This window comes from Melanotaenia boesemani, chromosome 24, assembly GCF_017639745.1.
Source record: "Melanotaenia boesemani isolate fMelBoe1 chromosome 24, fMelBoe1.pri, whole genome shotgun sequence".
Taxonomy (NCBI): Eukaryota; Metazoa; Chordata; class Actinopteri; order Atheriniformes; family Melanotaeniidae; genus Melanotaenia; species Melanotaenia boesemani.
Window position 1 is genome coordinate 8,748,711 of NC_055705.1, and position 22,674 is coordinate 8,771,384.

Below are 22,674 nucleotides of genomic sequence, written 5' to 3' on the forward strand. Positions count from 1 at the left end.
CCTTACACCAAAAATGTTCTTTTTAACAGCTGTTTAACCTGTGGAGATCAGAGCTGCAGCTATGAGTTTAGCATGTTTTCATGCATTTAGTAAAATGTTCAATATTAACTAAATTAACTTAAATCTACAGTATATCTAGAGAAAATTTATTTTTGTTTGTAGTTCTCAACATGCTGTATAACTACACCACCATATGTAAGTGTACTACTTACCCTAAGAGAATTCAAATCTCATAATAAGATTTTTTATTTATTTTTGTTACGTTACAGTCCCTGCAGCTTTCTGATGCAAAATGTCAATGTTATATAATTTATTAAATATCAGTAACCCTTTAATGTGTATTTGTTCAGAGTGATTTACTCCAGAAGCATTGAAGTTAGAAAATAACTCTCATCTGGCCGATGTTTGTGATATAAAACTGTTTTTAGTTGAAAAAAACACAGATGTAAATATGTGTGTGACTAATTATCTAAAGAGTGGTGAGGAAAAGTTAGACACTGGAGTTATCTTTTCCGCATTACACCATCAAAAAGCACACACATGCTATCTTGATGAACAGAAGTGTTTTTACTTTGGCACTATTACTTTGAAAGGAACAAACCGGAAACGGTGATGACGCATATTTTTGTTGCCGTCAGAAGAAGAAGCGACTTCAGACGCTTCAAACGCAGCGGATGAAATCGGAGCAGTCGCGCAACTCCGGTAAACAAATTTCATTCCTTCCAGTCACTCTGCGGCTAATTTAAAGAGCTCATCAAGTCTGAATCAGGACGACTGTATGCGGCGTCTTTGCTCTGCCAGCGGGCTAATTTGTTGTGATAATCACGGTTAGTTCAGCGACTGTAAGACAGTTTAGCAAAGCTAACTACAAATAAAATGACCTTATTCGTGTATAAAATTGAACTCTGGCGCAGAGACGGATCCTTTAATGAGAAAATGTGTTTGTTTTTTTTACACCAGTTAAATGAGCCGGAACACCTTGCAAGGCAGCTGGCTAACGAGTGCAGCATCCGTTAGCTAATGTGGCTAAGTTAGCTTATCTGGAGCTTCTCTCCAGCTGAAATGTACTTTTAACATTTACAGGAAATTAACTAAGTTCTCTCATTGTTCACTTGTTTATTTTTATCGTTGGACTATCAGCTACATGATCGATTTAATAACAGTTTTCTATATGAAAAAGGTGACTCGACAAACTTAATTTGATTTCAGTCAGTTTGATCATGCTGTTGCTAATTTGTTCTGTTCATTTATCCATAAATGTGATTTGTAGCGTTTTCTTAATCACGAAGCTTCAGCTGATAATTAGTTGTACATTATGGTATTGTAATTTAGTTGGAAAAGGTATGTGAAAGGAAAGGCAATGATTTATTATAAAGAATGCAACTGGAATGTTTAACATGTAGATTTTAATCATTGTTTTCGTTTGAGCCACGTCCCCCTGATAAACTGAACTGCTTTCCTTCACTGTGAGATGGGAGGAATAAAGGCAGCAGGATGTTGGGACTGCTGGATCCTTTTAGAAATGGCTCATATGACCAGTGTTTGCAAGGAAGGCTGGATTTACACACAATCCTCAAACAATGACACCTGCAGACAGGTGTTATGGTGGGGCACAGCATCAGATGCTGTCAAGGCTTTTCCCAGTTTACATTTTACATGCTGAAACAGTGGGTTGGTAGATGATCCTGCTGTGGATCAGTGAGATGAAGGTTCAGTTTGAAATTTTATGTAACAGACTAGTTTTACCATCATTCATGAGGTTCCTGACAGCTCCGCTCGTCATTAGTGGAGTTATGCTGACAGGCTGGATGAACAGCTCAGCAGACAGGAAATGAAGAACTTTCATGTAAATCTGCTGTTAGTCTGGCAGCAGTTTGGATGTCATATTGCTCCAACTTACAGACTCCTTCATGCCCATGATCAGCATCGTCTCCCCAGCATCTTCTATCACAAACAGAACTGACCCTCCTCAGAACTTGATTCAGTCTTTTCTCTTCCTCTTGGAGCTTTATGAGATAACACGCTGGGATATAATTATTTGTTGATTTGTGGTGATAATACAGCCACACAACAGTGCAGTGTGTTTATTTGCTTGGTGAGAATTCACACCCGTTTACTCACCATTGGTAATTTGAGAAACCTTTCTAATGGAGGGTGACTTATTAGCGCTTTCTGGGGGTTTTCAGCCCCTGCTGAGCTTCATCTGGTGGAATTTCATCTCCGGAAAGGATCTTTTGGCAGACAGCCGTGGAGAAGTTTAAAACCACTGCAGACGTTTGACTGAATAATTATTTTTTATTGCTGTTGTTGGCTGAATTAAGAGAAAGAAGGAGTTATTTAAGATTGTGGAACTTTGAATGCTGGTAATTTATTTGCTGAATTCTTACTCAGGAAATACTTTCTTCTTTTTTGACGCTGCGGAGGGGAAATGATGGATAATTTGGCATAACGAGTTTCATGTTGACTCACGTTATTTGCTTGTTTTTGTGAACTAAAAGAAGTGTTTGCGAGTCTTACTTTTAATATTTGTTTTAATTTGTTTAATTTTGTTTTCTCAATTTTTAAAAATTGTATTAGTTTATTTTTGTTTCAATACTTTAGTTTATTTTATTGTTTTTTATTTGATTTAATTTTTTAGTTTAATTTTTACTTATTTTGTTAAATTTTATTTGTATTTGATTCTTATTTTTATTTATCTCATCAGATATAATTTCATTATAGTTTAGTTTGATTTAGTTTAGTTTTATTGTGTAATCCAGTTCTATATTTAATTTAATTTTGTCATTTTATTTTTTTAAATAAAATAATAATAATTACTCCTATTTTTATTTCTTATCTTATTCCATTTAATTTATTTTATTTAAACATGTTTAAGTTTTTACTCATTTATATAATTTGGGGATAGCTTATTTAATTTAGTTGTTTCATTTTGTGTAAATTTATTATGTTTTATTTTCTTTTGTCATTTTATATTTTATGTCCATCCATTTTTTTATTTGTGGATGGATCTTTATTTATATGTTTAGTTATTAATTCATTATTTATTATTTTTATTTTTAATTTGTTTATTTAAAATGTTCTAATTTTTTATTTATTTATGTAAACTATATTTTGTTTTATTTAATTGTCATTTTATGTTTTATGGGTTATTTTGTTTATTTTTTTCATTTAGCTTAATTTATATTTTTTCATTTTATTATATTTAATTTAGTTTAATCTAATTTGTCATTTTATTTATTTTATTTGATCTATGTTTTTTAAGTAACTAAACATGATCTATATGTAGTGAATAGCTGGTTTTTCCTTTCAACATAGTGGGATTGGATCTGAATCGATTCTTGTTTTTCATAGGTTTCAGTTTATGAACGAGTCAGAAAAGCAGTTCTACAGATTCTTCTTGTCTTTACAGCATATTTATGTATTTACCTGTTAAACTGTGTGATGTTAGGCAGATCAGATCTCTGTGGCTGGTTCCTCTGATCATCACTTCAGGACTGTGGGGGCACAGGTCTGCTGAACATGTTGGTGCAGACCATTTAAGGGTCTCACAGCCACAGTTTTCATCCGACTATGTTTTAAAACCATCCTTTTTATCAGCTGAAACCACAACGAGATGTTGGAGGTCGTTGCAGCTGTGGTTACTTGTTTAGTTGGACCAGCATATTTTTAGCAGCAACCGTGAGTCACCACAGCCATGTTAGCTGGTTAGGAGGGTAAATGATGCTGCTTCCTACCGGTGATGACTTGACCTTCACTGATCTGCTGTTTGAGCTCATTTTCAGGTTTGTTTTTAGGAAGACGTGAATTAAGAAAAAGGGAAGCTGCTGATGTCGACATTTAAAACCCTTTTTAACGCCTTTCTGACATCCGTGGTTATCTGTTAACGGTCGGGTTGTGTGTTCACTGTGTCTGGTCAGCAGGAATAGGCTGACTGCATCTGTTGGTTACTAGCAATATTTATTTAAAGCAACATGCTGTCAGATAGCATAACATCACACTGCAGAGAGAGTGAGTGTGTGTGTGTGTGTTAGAGAGAGAAAGCATGTGGGGGTTGGGAGATAAGGGGCAGGGGGGTATTTATGAAATGGGGACACAGTTAATATGAGAGAAGAGGAAGAAAGACGCGGTTAATAATTGGTTCCAGTTTCAGCTTCACTGGGTGTTACATGTTGCTGATGTAGGCTCCATTTAAACTCGCTGTCGTCAAACGGAGGAGGAGGAAGGGTGAAGAGCAGCTTTTACACACATTTACATTTTTCTCTTCATTTTTTCACCATGCATGACTGGGTGTTAACCACATTTTTCTCAGATTGAGAGAAGAATGGCTGCAGTAGATTAGCTATAAAAAGACTGTTCTGGTATGAGAATTGAACATTGTACAAAAACAAACAGTTTAATGTCCTGATCGTAGCCCTGAATCCGTCCTTCCCCGCAGAACTTAACAGAGATGGTGATGGTTACTGGTTTAATCCCTAACGTCTTTATATTGAAGTGTCCTTAGCTAATGTACTAAACCCCACAGCTCCCAGAAGTGTTTGAATAAGAATTTCTGCTAAATGTTTGTATATTTCCTTACAAATTCTGAGTTAATGATAAATAAATAAGTAGAACTGTCTCTTTAACAGCATAAAGACCAAAGTCCAAACAAAAACAGGAAGTTCCAACACTGAATGAAGCAGATCGAGTTTGAGTCACAACACTTCCAGCTTTTAACTTTTCCTTTTTTTTTATGGTCAGCTGAGTCAAATTTGCTCTTTCCTATAATTTGAGCTCATTTTCTGTGTTGGTTGACGTGACTTCGTCTTTCTTAGTCAGTCTTCTGAAAGTGCTAAATTAATGTTCTTGTTATCACGTTGCTGTCAGAGCTGTCACTCAGAAAGAGCTTCATGTCTGTCAATATGTCAGCTGATGTTATTTATATAAACCCTGTGCAGATGTGCAGCCTCACACTTTTTACACTGTAGTCTTCTAGTTAACTGAACCTGCCATCTGAATCCAGGTTAACCTGCAACCTCTTATAACAGGAAGTTGCAGCAACCATGATCTGAACATTTATTACACCTTCATGTCCTGCTGTTATTCAACTTACTGGTTTTATACACACACACACACACACACACACACACACACACACACACACACACACACACACACATACACACATACACATATATATACATATATATATATATATATATATATATATATATATATATATATATATATATATATATATATATGGAAGTAGGACTTGTTTTAGTGTAACATGTCGAGTAACTGTTGGCACCTCTCCTGCTGCTCATACAGGACAGATTTTGGACACCAAAGTAAAAACAGAAACCCAGAGACTGAATAAATTTATTTTTGCTTCATTGCTTTGTGGCAGTGGATGAGCCGTTTTCTGTCCTGGCCAATCAATGAGCTGAATTTTCTTCTTCTTTCTTCTCGGTCAGTGGTCATTTAGAGGAAAATCGCCCACTCGTAAGCAGTTTTAGTAACTGCACGATGGTGTTCTCTAGGTTTGCTCCACTGCTGTAAAGTGGAGTGTGAAAGCAAACCAAAGGAAGGGGCAAATTTTTCTCAAAAACTAGACTCACTTTTGCAAAGCTTAGTATGCAGACGAGGGACAGTCAAACTCTAAAAATCATAAGAGTGCAGAGTGCAGGTCCTTTTAACGTCATGTAGAGGTTTATAGAAAACATGAATTTGGATTAGTCTGCATTCAGCACCTGTTTAAGTTTCCACAGACGAGATAATGCAACATCAGCAGTGGACTGTTTATGCTATTACACCAACACACTCTGCTACCATCTGTAGACATGGACAGCAGAAAGGAGAGCTGTACTGACAAAAGTTGGTAAAGAAAGACCTTCAAACTTTAGCAAAGACTGTCAGTCTTCTATTTTGTCAGATATTTGAAATAGTTTGATTATCTCCAGTCTTTCCAACAATATCCCCCAAATGACTAATTTAGTCTCAACAGCACTGCAGCCCCTTGTCTCTTAGTCCTTAGCATTAATTAGCCTAACAAATGTGACCTGTTGCTCCATGTTAAGTTGGACGGCGGCATGGATCTGTAATATTTGGTGTTGGATTGACAACTGTGCTGCTGTTGCTACATTCTGCACCTGATGCTGTCTGTCCTGCCGTGCTACCAGTGGACAGACAGCAAGTGCTTCATGTATGTTCTGTACCACGTTAAGAGCAGCTCTTACAGCGCTGTGTTGTTTTCTAAAGCCAGACTGATAAATGCATGCAATAGAAAAAATAGAATTCCTCTCAGTTGGTCACTGACTAGTCTTTTACCAACTTGAGCAGTGAAATTGGTCTGTGGTTGTCCACATGTGTTGCTTTACCGCCTTTAACAAAGATGTGATAAAGGCAGACTTGCAGATTTTGTAACTATAAAGGCTGAGATTAGAAATGTATGCTGGTTGTTCAGCTGCAGATTTTGTTCCTGCTTGTTGGTCTTTTAAACACTTCCTGTCTTAATATTGTGAAGCTAACTTGACGTTTCTGTGTGTCTTACAGGCTCCAGCTTTGTGTGTGTGTGTGCGTGTGAACATCAACGTACCGTTTGTGTGTGTGAGTGGGGGTGTGTGTGACATCATACTGCAGCGTGTGCGATGTCTTCCGAGCTGCTGGTAGACGTGGGCGAAGACCCTACGACAGCACAGTTAGGACAGCTGAAGCTGGCCACCATCGAGGACCAGCAGTGGCCGCCTGATGAGACCACACTCAGCAAGTCAGGTGAGATGGTTCTGATCCCCGCAACATGCACCATCATCATCCCATCATCATCCCAACACATGGAAGAGTTCACGACTGTAATGACCTTCTTTTCCAGAACTCAATTCAACTTTATTTGGATAAAAAGTAGTTGGTTAAACCTCTGTCCAGCATCTGAGAGACTCTGCCTCTCTTAAGTGCTTTTTTTGTACCTTGTGATCTTTCTGACCTCCTCAGCTTCACGACATTCATCCCAAGGCACTTTAAAAGACTTTCCAATTTAGTCCAGTCTGTTGTAGACCAGTTACAATTCAATTAAAAGAAATCCATTATATGATCTACATCTGTCCAGTTTATAACAACTGTGTTCATATTCATTATTAATGATAATTACCCAGCTCAGGAAACCAACAGATTGCATTGAACATATCTTTATGGCAGGGATACCTGCTGAAAAAGGAAAAGAAACTATTTTATTTTTCTTTTCTTGCATTTTTTGGCCCACCATATGTAACAAATACATGGACTGGTTTTTCCTCCATCACTCTGAATCAGGACTTTCCGTGTTTTACAAATATTACATAGGTGAGAAAAGGTGGTCCTAGAAACCTGTTTTATGTGAGTCAAAGTACGGATGCTGGTCCAAAATAGCTCCCCAAATCCCTCACAATAGTGCTGGAAGTCAACTTAAAACCATCTAGAGTGATTACATAGCTAAATTGTTTTATCCTGAGTTTTGAGGTCCAAACACAACAACCTCAGTCTGTGTGAATTCAGGTGAAAATTCAGTCATCCAGGTCTTTATCTTTGTACTCTGACCAACTGATTGGTTTAATCAGGAATCATAGGGTAACTGTGGCTTAGTATCATCTGCATAAAATGATATTTTACCTAATGGAAGCATGTAAAAAGTATCGGCACAAGTACGGAACCCTGAGGAACTCCAGGATTATTCTGGTGTCTGAGTAGGACTCATAGTTTACATGAACAAACTGGAATCTATCAGATAATTATGACTTAAACCAGCCTAATTTGTTTTTTTTTAGGTGCTTTAAGTTGATTGAGAATAAAAAACACAAGTTTCTCGCTCTGGTTTTAGTGATTTTGATCAACAAAATATGAGGAAAGAGGAGTGAAATTCCTTGGAAGTTATTAATTAATGTGATTTGCAGAGATGGATGTGTCCCAGTGCTTCGATGCAACCTCGCCTCACCTGCCCTGGGACCACCCTTTCTACGACATCGCAAGACATCAGATCATCGAAGTGGCAGGTGAGATTTACAACAAGCTTGTGTTTGTCTGTTTCTTCAGACTGTTAAAGTGAAGATATTCTAGTAATGTTGAATTTCCGTCTGTAGGGGACGATAACTTTGGCAGGAAGGTGATCGTGTTTAATGCCTGCAGGATGCCTCCTCAGCATCAGCTTGACCATCACAAACTGCTGATGTAAGTCAGGAAGTGTATTAGTGACCTGCTGCAGAACAGTTGGTTCAGACAGCTGCAAAATATTCAGATTTATTTCTGTTCATTGTAGGAAGTTCAGATCATCTAGAAAACACGGTTGGAATGTTTTGTGAGATTCAACAGAAATTGATGGTTTTATTTAAACATACGTCAAATGAATTCTTTTGAAATGGTTTCATTTTTAGCCAACCTCGTTAATTTCTGAGTAAGGAAAAGAAATTTTTATTCTCAGAGCTGCTAAGTATGACACTGTTTCTCAGAAATCATTACAGGAAGTGTCTGTTTCTCAATTCTTTTCTTATGTTTTTTTTTTGCAACATGAACAGTTTCAGTTTTATATATATATATATATATATATATATATATATATATATATATATATATATATATATATATATATATATATATATGTGTGTGTAAAAAAAAAAAACTTAAATGTGTTTCCATGGTAACCCTGGTCATACAATGAAGGTATCCCTTTAAATGATAACGTTTGTTGATATTTTGCAGGTATCTGAAAGGAACGCTGGATCAGTACGTAGAAAGTGACTATACGCTAATCTATTTCCATCATGGACTGACCAGTGAAAACAAACCATCTCTCGGCTGGCTCCGAGATGCATACAGGGAGTTTGACAGGAAGTAAGTGTTACCTCGTAGTAATGATGATAATCACCAGAAGTGGACACTAGTGATGCGCGGGCTGACGGATTTGTGTGTTTGAGGGGTGTAAAAGTAACACTGGACTTTATTCTTTACCTGCTGATCCTCATCTGGCAACAGACAGCAGCTCAAATCGTAGCAGCAGCAACTTCCTGCAGCTGCCACATCCTTCACAGCTTTCCAGAGCTGCTGGAGCTGCTGACAGGCCAGCGTAACGGCGCTAATGGCTCCGACTGATACGGTTCAGGACCACCTGGTTCATGTGTAGCTGAGGAGATTCAGGAGGGGAAAAGTCTTTTACCTCAAAGACGCTCTGTGGCGTAGCTGCTTTGTGAATCTCACTTTACATCTCGCCGTCTGTCAATCATTTCTGCCTGTGTATCCCGACCCGCCTACTCTCCGCTCCCTGATCACCCCAACCCTTGCAGTTTCAGGCAGTTTTCAAATTCGGCAGTGGGTGAAGTTACACTTTAAATACACCAGGGTATTACGCGTAGCCTGTGATGTTACATAATTTATTCTTGTTAATTGCCAGTTCCGCTCTGTTCTCAATCACATTTTTCAGGCCATATAAAATTCTATTATTTAGCGTGTATTTAATAGCAGCGAGGCGGGGTAAGTTGGGGCCGGCAAGATTATTTTATATATGCGGGACCCGCGAGTTGGAAAAATCCAGATCCACCCATCACTAGTGGACACATTCAGATTTTATTTTATCGTTATGCTGACATCATTCCGCTTTAAATTTACTATTTTATGTAAGTTTGTATATCTGTTCAGTCACAGAAAACATGCAGAATTCCTCAAGTCTCCATGTTGGGCCTCCTATTGTTCAGTATCTACGTCTTCCACTCCCGTGGATCATGGAAGCAAACATCATAATTATGCTGACGATACTCAGCTCTATATTACTGCCTCACACGGGGACTGTAGTCTCATAGAAAGCTAAAGTGGAAGATTTGGTCAAATCAATACATGGATGTCTCCGAATAATTGACTAAATAATGGCTCAGCGTGATTTTAGAAAAACTCCCTGGAGGATCCTCACCTGTACAGCACGTTGTCTAAATCCATGTTTGTGTTTTCAGGTATAAGAAGAACATCAAAGCCCTTTACATTGTCCATCCAACCATGTTCATCAAGACTCTGCTGATCCTCTTCAAACCAATCATCAGGTATTATTTTTATTTTTTTAAATCATCAGACTTTCTTGGCATGTTAAGAATGTTTAACGTAGTATAAATGATGTTAAACTTAATATTTAAAGCTACCTGATATATTGACTGGTAACTTGTGTAATGCATTAACATGTATACAGGGCTTCGGTTCTACAGGACTTTCATTTATGGGAAAATCCTGCTGCTGAACAATGGCTGTTATGTTTTCTTACTCAGCAGTTATCAGTTCCTCTGATAAGAGGACAAAGCTAAAAATAAAAAATGTGAAGCATTCAACATTTCAAACACAGACATGTACAATCCTCTGCAAGAGAAAAGCTTTACTTCTACAAACACTGACAAGAATTATGGATCAATAGAAAAAAATAATAATTCAGTTGTGAGGAAAACCTGCACAAGTTTAAATATGCAAATAGGTGTGCAGTTTTATGAGTTTAACAAGCTGCTCATAAAATGAGTTCAACCAGAGAGCCGGCAGTGGAAACAATGGAAAGGATCATAGTCTAGCTCAGAGTGGAAAGAAATGTTGGTCAGCTATGTCTAACTTTTAAAGCAAGAACAAACATACAGGTGGACGGAGGAAGGACTCAAACTCAAACTATATGACTGGAAATGGAAATGTTCTACAAAACAAAGGTCAGAGAAAGGAGGTGTGAGTAAACTAAGAAAGCAGCTGAAGGAAATGAGATTTCATCCAGAAAAGCCAAATATAAACCTCCACTAACAACCAACAGAAGAAAAGCAGCTTAAAGCAGGTTGAACAGAAGCGAGGGTGGAAGCGAATGATTGAAATGATGCTGAGCGATGAATCGTCGAGCTGGACACGGATTCCAAGCTGGAACTTTGCTTTCATGGAAAACCAGGAAGACTTGAGAGAGATGAGTGTGTGAAGTAAAGTAGCATTTTTCACCATTGTTGATACGCGTTTGAGATTTAAGATAAAACAAATAAACATTTAAAAAGCTTTTCTTTTTTTCTAAATTACAAAAGGACACAAAATGCTATTCCTAATTTTTTTTTTTTTTTTTACTTTTCTGATTCCATCAATCAAAAACAAAAAAAGGTGCTTCAGGCTTTTCTTCAACTCACTGACAAGGCTGGAAAACTCGAACTTAATCTGAGGTCAGATTTATTTATTCAGGTTTTCCCATAAAGAATCCAGGCTGTCAGAAGAACCAGAGAAAGTGCAACAAACTCTTTTTTTTATTCGCACACAGTTGTATGAATCCGTCATATTTTCTCTCTACTTGATCTAAAAACAGCTAAAGTATTTAATATTTTCTAAAAAAAAAAAAAAAAACGTCCATAGTTTGACTTTCGGTTTTACATCAGGATCTATTTTAACATTAGTTAAATAATAAGCGTCCAGTCCTTTTGAACTGCAGCATATGTTTTTATTTTGTTCTTATCTAATTAAAGAAACATTTGCATTCACTGGGAAAAAGCTCTTTTTCTGACTTGATTAAAACATTTTAAAATAAAAATATCTGTTTAGTTTTTCTTGACAAATGGGGATTTTTAATTTTTTTTTTATTTTTTTTATTGACCAAATAATTTTACTAAAAAATTTCTTAAACCTTTATTTAAAAAACAAAAGTGGCAAAATAATCTAATTCAGAAAAAGCAACAGATTTTTGTCAAATAATCAGGTTATTTCAGAAAAACTGAGCTTTTTATTCAATAGTTTGTAGAACAGGATTTTGTAAAAACTTGTTTGCTTTTGGTGGATTGTTTGTGTTTTCTATTTAGAGGAAAACCCTTTCAAAGCAGAGTTCGGTTGTAAATGAAGCTCTTCCTGTGTTTTAGTTTTAAGTTCGGCCGGAAGATCAACTACGTGAGCTACCTGAGCGAGCTGGAGGACGTGGTGAAGTGTGAGCAGCTGGTGATTCCTGCTCGGGTCAGAGAGTAAGAGCCCGTATCTCCATCCACATTTCATTTAGTGCCTTTTCTCTTCCTGTTTGGTGACACTTACATTCAGTAATGAGGTGTTTGTTTACCTGTAAAATCTTCTCTTTGTCAGGTACGACAACAAACTGAAAGCATCTCTGAAACCAGCCGCCCAGCCTCCCACATCTCCTCCCCGAAGCCCCCCTCTTCCCGACCAGGTGTTCGGAGTTTCACTCTCACTGTAAGTCACTGCTTTTCTTCCCAGCTGATGAATGAATAAATAAATAAAGTATCTGGTTGAAGCTTCTTGTTCTCATGTGTGTTTTGGGTCTCAGGCTGAGACAGAGGACTCCAGATGATGATCTGGTTCCCGTGGTGATGAGGGACACCATCAACTTCCTCTCAGAACAAGGTGATCCAGACAGAACCAGCTGGAGAACGTCCATCTTGATGTAATATCTGTGTAACCTCCCTGTTCTGATCTGATCTGTGTGCGTCTGTCAGGTTTGGAGATTGAGGGGATCTTCAGACGGTCGGCCAACGTGACCCTGGTGAAGGAGGTCCAGCTCAAGTATAATTCAGGTACAGTCCGCCGCTCTCACCTGGATCTCACTAATCCTGTTCCTGGAAGGAGAGGATGATTTCCCCTTTTATGCTTTTTAGGCATCTCGGTAAGTTTCCAAGAGATGGAAGACGTCCACCTGGCTGCTGTGATCCTGAAGACGTTCCTGAGGGAACTTCCTGAGCCTCTGCTCACCTACCAGCTCTACAACGACATCGTCAACTTCGCCTGTAAGTTCAAGACGTTTGCGGGTGAGCGTCTGAGACAAATGAGGGCATCCTGAACTCATCCAGACTTCCCGTCCATCCTGCCTGAATTTATCCTTGAGTCGGTATCGCAAAAGCAGTCACACATCAGTTGCAATGGAGACTGGCAACCAATAACAGCAAGGCTTAGTTAAAGCTGGACTTGTTTTTCTCTCCCAGTCAGGAGTAACTCCACACAGAAAGGACTTTCTTACCCAGTCGTACCCAGTCTCTCAAATTACTGGTTGACTATATGATTACACTGTGATCATCAACTTCGTCAGGTTTTTTTTTTTTCTTTTTTTGGAATAATAATCCCTGTTTCCTGCAGCTAAAGCAGTTTTTGCAGATGTGTGGTGACGAACATCTGGCCACCTGTTAACTTTACAGCACGCGATTACCTTTCTCTTGATCAACTAATCCTGCCTTTAGTTAAATAAATATATGTTGTACTTTCACGTTCTATCCTTCCTCTATCATCATCATCGCTTTTTCTTTTACTTCCAGATTTGCCGCTGTAGTTCTGCTTTAACATATCGTTTAACGGCCGAGCGACTCAGCTTGTGCGCTTCCTTTACCTTTAACAACATGATCATCAGGAGGAGGAAACGGCCTCCTTCGCTCTCTGAATTCTGCTTTTGTTGAACCCTGTGTTTCATCCTGGTCCTGTTTGTTTTGTCCTGCAGCCGTATCCAGTGACAACCAGGTGGAAGTGATGAAAACTCTGGTGGAGTCTCTGCCAGAGGAGAATTATGCATCGCTGCGATACCTCATCACGTTTCTGGCTCAGGTACAGCCGTCAGTCCCCACCTCCGCCTAAGGGCCTGCTTACATGCTCTCACCTGTCCGTTACAACGTGTCCTGTCTGTTTTGTAGGTGTCAGCCAGCAGCGAGGTGAATAAGATGACCAACAGTAACCTGGCCGTGGTGTTCGGCCCAAACCTGCTGTGGGGACGGGACGCCGCCATGTCACTCAGCGCCATCGGCCCGATTAACAACTTTACCAGAACCCTGCTGGACCAGCAGCATCTGGTCTTTCCTTAATCCCCCTCCCGCCCCACCGAGACCTCATTAGAGACCTCGCTCTCCCCTGCAGCATTTAGACTTAAACTCACCTCTGCTCTCGACCAATCCGGACCAGCAGTCGCCTCCGTCTGCTTTTCTAATCAAATAAAAACAACTTTTTCTTTCTGTGTTGTTGGGATAAACGTTAAATTATCCCTCCAAACAGCTGATGGCACAAAAAGCAGCAGCTAATTATCCTTTCATTCAGAGTCCAGACTGTGCATCTGATCCAGTCTGTTTTTTTTTTTATTTGTTCCTTTCTTTAAATTTAGTTTCTTAACTTCACTTGAATATATTACTCTTCTCTCGCATCCATCACAGTGTCTTCCATCAGATTCTCTGATTGGTCGGCTACATTTACCAGAGTTTCCCCAGCAACCGTTCGGTGGGATTATGGGACCACCTGTGAGTGAAGGGTTAATAGAGAACACTACAGTTCTGTCACATGGTTTAAGCTCCCATCCCCTTCCAAACTTCCTGTGTTTGTGTCCGATGTTGTCGCGGTCCTGCCTGTCAGTCATCAATGATTCCTTCTTTTCTCTGTATTTTTGTTATGTGCCGTTTTTTTTGTTTTTTTAATATAGTGCCAAAAGAAATTTTCCTCACAAACATTACCAAACGTCTTGTAGGCTGAGGAATCTGAGCTAAAGCGAGGGTGAGGTTTGAGTTGATAGACTCAGGTTAACTCGTGAACGTGGTACTAAATCGTGTGGACAATCTCTGAAATGCTGGACCTGGTTTAGGAGGTGCATTCAGATTCTGGACTTCCTTTCTGTGGGATTCCTAAATGAAAAGGTAAGCTATGGTTGTGGGTACCAAGTTTTTAGAATCGCATCTGTAAATCCTGCCTCTGATACGTCGTCAAAGTCCATCATACTGTATGTTAAAGCCTCCGTAGCGGTGCAGCTTTATGTGTGATGTGGTTTTCAGTTCTTCTTATTCATCCTACATGTAGCACAGAAAGCTAAAGTTTGTTTTTTTCTCTTATCTTTAGTTGCCTTATATATATTTTTTTATGAATGATGTGCCACTAATGGAGTTTGTCCAAGTTCTTTAAGGCTGAAATAATCCGCAGCGAGCCCCTGCAGCATGTGCACTCTTCACTGCGGCGCCCGCCAGCAGTGTTTTTATGTGCGATTGCCTGCGATCGTTTAACTCCTGTTTCCAGTGTTTTCCTCAGCCGCCATATTGAGGATACTTGCATGATGTTCAGTGCAGGGTTGGAGAGATGACAGCAGGTTTGGATCAAATTCTGGTTCAAGAACAGGGTCTTGGTTTTGGTGTTTCTTGGTAACACTAGTGCTGTCAGTGTGATTTGATGCTAGTAGCTTCCCACTACATGTTTTCATTCCTTCTCCATTTCCTCTCATTGTTTCCCTGGATGTTTAGTTTGTCTGCAGCTCTCGTGCTGCACTGTTTCCAAAGTGTTGAATATTCTGCTTCTGTCTCCAACGAGCGCATCCAAAGTGACAATTTTCTTTAAAAAATCATCAGAAAGCAGCAGCTTGAAGTGATCGTTGTGACCTGTTTTTATACGATTTAAGAGGTTTGGGTTTAAATTCGACCCTCGTGACCCCGATCAGCTGTTTCCTTCCTGTAGCTGGTCAGTTTTCTCCAAAATATTGACAGTGGATAAATATTTGTGTTGTAACGTTGCTGTAATATGAATATGAATCGTCTAAAAAAAAACACCAAACTGTAAGAAATTTTAGTTTGAACGGAGCTGAAAACAAAAACAACAAAATATTCTCAGATGTTTACTTGTTGTGATTTCAGGTCGTGTCTTATTGACATGAAGTTGATGTGTAAATGGTTGTGTGTAGGTGCGTGTTTGTATGTTAATGCTGACTCCACTGAATTTAAATGTCAAACTTTTGGGCTTCAAATATGTTCATTATTTTTTAAAAATAAGGATGAATAATAAAAAAAATAAACAGTCCATCAGCTAAAGGTTAATTTGTGATTATATCTTTTTTTATTATTATTATTTAAACTGTAATATAAAAGAAATTATTTCTGAAAGAAGACATATAAAATTAAAAAAAGAAACCAACAAAAAACTGGTTTCTTCTCTAAGTATTAAATAATAAAGAAAATCTTTAAATCTTTAGATTTTGACAGCAGCAATATGTGTGTGTGTGAGTGTGTATGTGTGTGTGCATGCTTGTGCCTTATTTGTGTCCCCCTAGTGGTCATGTGATTAACCATCAAAGTGCCGGTGTAGACATAGATTAATATAAAGTGATGCTCTCAACAAAGCCTGGTCGTCATGACAACGGAATGCTGAGCAGCCTGTCAACAGGCGGAAAACGCACTCCTGGTTTTGCTGAGCTCAGCTGTAATAGATGATCACAGGACTGAGAATTCAACATAACTACAACGCCAATTCCTAGAGACGTGGGATGCTGTGGAAAACGTAGATATAAACAGAATGCAGTGATTTACAAATTTCATAAACCCATATTTTATTCTAAACATTAACAACATAGTGCATGGTGAATTCGTCCTCATCCCCTGCGTACAGAGATTCCTCCTGATTCTCTGAATATTTTACTGCTATACACTGTAGATGGGACTTTCACAGTCTTCATAATTTTGTTTAACATTTCTCTGAAACTGTTGTCAGTTTGTCTCAGATTAGTGAACCTCTGTCCGTCTTTCCATCTGAGAGGCTCTGCCTCTCTGAAATGCTCCTTTTATACCCGGTCATGTTACTGACCTGTTGCCCGTCCACCTGATCAGTGGTCAAATTCTCCTTTAGTTGTTTTTGGTTGTACCATTTACTTTTCCAGCCTTTTGTTGCCCCTGTTGAAACTTACAAACATGTTGCTGCAGGTAGATTCAAAATGAAGTTTTAAAATGTCTCAGTTCCAGCCTCTGATATGTCGTTTATGTTCTACACAGCATCCCAACGATCTTTGGAATTGGAGTGATAAAACATCCATAACAGCTGAGGAGGATTAACGAGCTGTTATAGTGATAATCCTACTTTTGTGAAAGTAAAATAGAAATTCTGGGACGCAATGTTGCATTCACGCTTCTTCATTTCCATATTTTTCTTCTCAATTTTCATCCACGTTCAGTGGATTATAACTCATAAATCCCCATCAGGAGAACCTAACTTTTCTTTCTCTATTTTAAAATTTTATCTTCATCAAGTGCAATTTCTGTCAATTCACTGTTTGTCCTCAGTTCTGTGATCGATTACGGCCTTAATCTATGGATCTTTTGTACTGTAATTGCCGTCATGGTGACTGTGATCAATACATCCATGGTAGGAAGTTCTGGTTTGAGTTTTAGTGGAGAAGTTTGGTTTCCATGCTGGAATATTGAGACCTGGTGATCTTAACTGTTGTTTCTTCCTTTACTTTTCATATCCAGTACTGTGGGTTTTGGTCTTATTCATGTATGAAAAAGGTAATATGCTGTAATCTTGATGTAAGCAACCAATAAATGTTGAGTGTAAACATTTGCTTCACTGTTATTAATCGTTTCAAATCACACTACGGCAAGGAAAAAAGATAAAAAGTTAAGGTACTAAAGAAGCTAAGTATGTATTTCCGTATAGTTTTGACCCTACCATCTGAAATGGAGACTCATTTCAGCTCCACAAGTAAAGAAGAAGAAAAATTCACTATAGTTGTCAAATATACATTTAAATTGCTTGGCTGAGACTAATGCGTCTGCTCATAGCACCATGTCTACTGATTTCATGCATGTCTATTTATTTTGGATGGTACACAGTTTCACAGTCACAGTTTTTAGTTGAGTTTTATTCACTTTTCATCACAGAAAAAAGTCAATTCAGCATCCGAACTTCTGCCTGGTAGATTCTGTTTCACATTAATGCCCAAATACGTCTGACATCTCCATAAACAAGTGTAGAAAATAGTTGCTGTATTTATTGGGCTCAGCAGAATTTGTTAACTCCCTGAAAAGTAAAAATGGTGCTTTATAAATAAACCATATTTAGAGCTTTTCTGCATCATTAGCTTTATTTATTTAATAAAAGGAGGGGTGTTAATGCACCTGCAGGCTGATTTAGCTCATGACCACTGTGTTTTTCCACCACCATTTTTAGAGAATGATGGAGGGAAAAGCTGTGGCATCCACCCTAGGATTAATCATGGAGCTTTGTGATGGACTGATGACCTGTCCTGACCTCTCACCTGCTAGACGCTGGGTTAGGTCCAGCTTCCCCGCGACCCTGAGCTAGATGAAGTTGTATAGATAACGAATGGATGGATTAATCATGGAATCATCACTCTATCAAAATGTTCTTTGACTGGATTTTAAGGTTTTATGGGAGCTGAAATGCAGTTTAAAGCTCACTAGGTGGCACACTCACTGCAAACATCACCCAAACCACACACACTGATTGAATATGTGCATGTGACCTCTCCTTCCTGATTTTCCCATTAATGCCACAGAAACAGTGAAATGTAGAATTCTTGGTAATGATACCAAATATTTACTGGTATCATGACTCCAGGTGCTTAAAACTTTATTAATAATTTCTACACTAATTACACACAGTACCTCAAAAGTCCAAAAGATTATTTAAATCTTAAACTCTACATTAGTAGTGTCTTTGCTAATATTCACCTGTAATAACGTCCATGTCATATCTGCTGCTTATGCGTTGGTGTGTTACATAATCTCTGACAAATCGAAACAACACCTGACCAATAAAAAAAGGTGGAGTTTTCTCATAAGGCTCATAAGCAAAGTACAATGTTAGCAAACCTCATCGGCTCATATTTTATTCCTAGCAGAACATAAACCACATATCAGACATAAACTGAAACATTTTACCAAGTCATGGAAAATATGAGCTGATAGTGAATCTGATGGCAGCAACATGTCTGTAAAAACTAGTTCCAGGATGATGTTCAGCATCGTGTAGCATCCTCTCTTCTTCTAACATCTGTCTGTAAACATCTGGGAAGTGAGGAGACCAGCTGCTGGAGCTTTAGGAGAGGAATGTTGTTCCATTCTGGTCTGATGCAGGATTCTAGCTGCTCTACAGTCCTAGACCTTGGTTGCTGGATTTCTGTTTCCATGATGCTCCAGATGTTTTGTACTGGTGAAAGGTCTGGACTGCAGGCAGGCCAGTTCAGCAGCTGGACTCTTCTCCTGTGAAGCCATGCTGTTGTGATGGATGCAGGATGTGGTTCAGCATTGTCCTGTTGAAATCTGCATCTAGACGTTGTCTGGATGGGAGCAGATGTTGCTCTAAAACCTCCATGTACTTTTCAGCATTGATGGAGCTTCACAGATGTGGAAGCTGCTCACACCATAGACACTAATGCAGCCCCATCCCATCAGAGATGCAGCTTTTCACCTGTCCACTGATGATCATGGAGCCCTGTGATGGACCGGCGACCTGTCCAGGTGTACCTGCCTCTCACCTGCTAGAAGCTGGGTTAGGTCCAGCTTCTGTAACCGACACTTAAACTGGATGAAGCGGTATAGATTACGGATGGATGGATTACTCATGAAATCATTACTCTATCAAAATATTCTTTAACTTATTTTAAGGTTTTATGGGAGATGAAATGTAGTTTAAAGCTCACTAGGTGGCACGTGAAATGTAAAGCAGGTGAAAAATAAAGCTGCACCTGATGTGAGGAAATGCTCCGAGAGAAAACATCACTTCTAAACATAGTGCAGTGAACTCATTCTGTGTGCAGCTGAAAGAAAGAATGTCCCAGTCAGCATTTTTTTTTCCTTTTTTGGTCAGAGAGAACAAATGAATGTGAGAAGGATTTAATCATTTAAGCCCGACTCCCACAGAAGGGTGTGGTGGTACTTTTCCATCATCCAGAGGACATGTCCACCTCCTGGAGCATCCACTGCAATTTGATTCTCCCTCTCCTCACGTTTCCTGGTGTGTGTACAGAGTGTCTTGTACATGGAAAGGTTTTGATGTTACTACAAACAGTATTTGTGCTGGTAAAAAGACCTGCATGCACGTGAGGCTGCAGTGAAAATGTGAAGTGATGCTTTAGACTTAATGACACGACAAACATGTTAATTATCCTTATAATTCGTTCTCATGCATCCCACCAGCAAATATATGTATTTACATACTATAAGCTGTAGATTTGTCTCATCATAATCTGTTAAAATAAAGTGTACACACAGCTGAGAATACTCTAAAGGTGAAGGTGAGCACTCAAAGGACACAACTCCTGCAGCAATCCTCATTTCCTGGTTCACTGCTCAGGTGATCGGAGAGGGCGGGGCTACTGCTCCCTTTCTAACATGACTGTCAGAGGAAACAAGACAAAGATACAGCAACAAAGATCAGATCGTGTGTCTGTATCTGTTTCCACGGCATTTGGAGTATCCACAGCACAGCGAAGCATCAGAACCACTGAAAAAGAGCTGAGTCAGACTCTACTCAGCCAGTCAGCAGAAAGGTGCAGGTGTAGCAGCCTGAATGGAAAGAAGGAAGCAGTTGTAAGAAAAGGGGCTGGACATGGAGCAGGAAGAGGAAGGCAGGAAAAAGTGCAATGTTCTGCAGGGACAAGGTGACTCCTGTGTAGGACGGAGCTGCTCATGGGTAGACCTGAACAAAGCCTGCACTCCTCTGCAGAGGAAACACCATTTAACTGTTTCCTGGCAGCACATTTTACCAAAGATATAAAACACAGAGCTCATCATGTTACACATGTGACAATGACGATTACTATTTTGTTAAGGCTTTTATTATATTTAAGTAAAACCTCAAACCATCCACAGAATAAAACCAATTAAAAGTCCATTATTCATTTGACTTTTCTTTGTTGCATCATTCACAAATTATGTTAAATTTTAAAAAAGTGCAGCACTGCAGAATGATTTTGTTTTCCTCTTTTTATTCCTGTTTATGTTCATCGGAAATCACCATTGACCTGGTGCATTAAGAAGCAAGAAGCAATGGAGAAGACATACAGCTTATATATATGTGTTCTTACAACTATATGGTTGACCATGTATATATTTATATATGAAACTAGAAGCACCAGCCATTGTAATCTTTTTAGCCATTGTAATTTTTAAATTAGAAGCTTTAATGGCAAAATGATCCCTATCTCCCCATAGTAAAGAATCCTTTAAAAACTTCCTGGATCCAGACCTTTTGACTTTTTGAGTATATAATATAATATAATATAATATAATATAATATAAACTCTGTGGAAAGTTCATTGTTGCCTCTTTCAGTAGTAGATTTGTGAAAGCAGACAGGTGAAGGACAAGCTGGAGGCAGGTTGTCCACCTCTGAAAACACACTCTGTTGACACTGTGTGCAAATGACTGGTGAACCATATAAGTTTGTTTTCGTCACAATAGAAGCCAATGACGTCCACCTCTCTAATTCAGCTGGAGCTCTGCTGTTGGTTAAACACTTCAGAAGGCCTGAATTCATGAACCGCTGCCAGAGATTAAGAGTAGTGAAGGTTATGGAGAACGGGACTCAGTCAAGTGGGATGACAAGAAACCAGTTTGACTCTAATTTTCAGAATTATGTTAATTTTTCACTGTTAATGGTTGCATGTTTTTATGAGGGCAAGTCAGAGTGGCTCTGACAAGGTGTGTTTGGTTCACCTTGCTCTTCAAGGACATCTTGGACTCACAGGGTTTCCTTTGTCTCTGAGGTCCTACCTTTCATCAAGCGTTAATATGGAGCCATGTTGCTCCTGAACACAACTGTAGGTCTGATTTACTGCAACACACGGACAGGAAGGGATCCTGGGACATCCGTGATCGCAATCACTAAAAGTCTGGGAAGTTTGACGCTTCATTAGTCATGGTATCCTTGTCCTTGGGGATTATATCAAATACATAGAAAAGGTTTTATTTGATTTTTTTTAACAACCCACTAAACTTACTGGACACACCCAGTGTCACAGAGTCAAGTCATCAATGTTCACAGCTGTTTCTGTGATTCAATAACCAAGTCATCATTAACCAGAAATAAATTCACTTTATTAGCTACACCTGATCAACCTGTTTACCCCACTAAACCATCCCATCCAGAGTCAAACTCACCAACACTGGACAACAGAAGATGGAGAACTGTTGCTGGTCTGATGAGTCTCCATTTCAGCTCCACGTTCAGATGGTAGGTTCAGAATTTGGTGGAAGCATCATGAAAACATGGATCCATCCTGCCTTGGATCAAAGCTTCAGGCTGCTGGTGGTGTAATGATGTGTGGGATATTTTTTTGGTCCACTTTGGACCCCTTAGTACCAACGTGGCCTGGTTTATCCACCACAGCCTACCTGAGTATTGTTGCTGACCATGTCCATCCCTTTATGACCACAGTGGAGCATCTTCTGATGCTACTTCCAGCAGGATAATGCACCATGTCACAAAGCTCAGATCATCTCCACCTGCTTTCTAGAACATGACAATGAGTTCACTGGACTCCAATGTCCTCCACAGTCACCAGATCTCAATCCAGTAGAGCAGCTTTGGGATGTGGTGGAACGGGAGATTTTCATCGTGGATGCAGCCGACAAACCTGCAGCAACTGTGTGATGCTGTCATGTCAGTATGGAGTAAAACCTCTGAGGAAGGTTTCCAACACCTTGTTGAATCTATGAGAATTAAGAGAGTTCTGAAGTGAAAAGGGGTCCATCCTGGTTCTAGCAAGGTAGCCACTGGGTTTAGATCTGCCTTCTACTGTCTGAGGGACTGAATAACATCATATACTGTATTACTGATTGTACGATTTGGTAAGTCTGTATGTGAAGTGTGTTAAAATGAGGAAAAGTTCTGTTTCAGGAGAACATTTGAAAGAAAACAGCTAAGATGTGTCGGATCTCTAAACCTTGTCTGTGTCGGTCAGTGAGGGAGTATCCTCTTTTAATCTGAGTTGTAGTTCTAAAT

General features: G+C 39.1%; 1 protein-coding gene across 1 annotated transcript; it reads left to right on the forward strand.

The window, feature by feature from the left end:
- Positions 1 to 616: 616 nt before the first annotated feature.
- On the forward strand, positions 617 to 17,260 carry arhgap1 (Rho GTPase activating protein 1). The gene is made up of 13 exons (XM_041978569.1): positions 617 to 702; positions 6,532 to 6,750; positions 7,902 to 8,000; positions 8,088 to 8,175; positions 8,704 to 8,835; positions 9,945 to 10,031; positions 11,841 to 11,939; positions 12,055 to 12,162; positions 12,257 to 12,333; positions 12,426 to 12,503; positions 12,585 to 12,713; positions 13,415 to 13,518; positions 13,605 to 17,260. The coding sequence occupies exons 2-13, from the start codon at positions 6,627 to 6,629 to the stop codon at positions 13,770 to 13,772; spliced, it is 1,293 nt and encodes a 430-aa protein (XP_041834503.1). The 5' UTR covers positions 617 to 702; positions 6,532 to 6,626; the 3' UTR covers positions 13,773 to 17,260.
- Positions 17,261 to 22,674: the final 5,414 nt, after the last annotated feature.

Excerpts from the sequence above, each read along its gene's own strand:
- arhgap1 (XM_041978569.1), top strand. The coding sequence starts at position 6,627 with ATGTCTTCCGAGCTGCTGGTAGACGTGGGCGAAGACCCTACGACAGCA. Across the intron at positions 12,504-12,584 it reads CCAGCTCAAGTATAATTCAG|GCATCTCGGTAAGTTTCCAA; the intron begins GTACAGTCCGCC and ends TATGCTTTTTAG. Across the intron at positions 13,519-13,604 it reads TCATCACGTTTCTGGCTCAG|GTGTCAGCCAGCAGCGAGGT; the intron begins GTACAGCCGTCA and ends TCTGTTTTGTAG.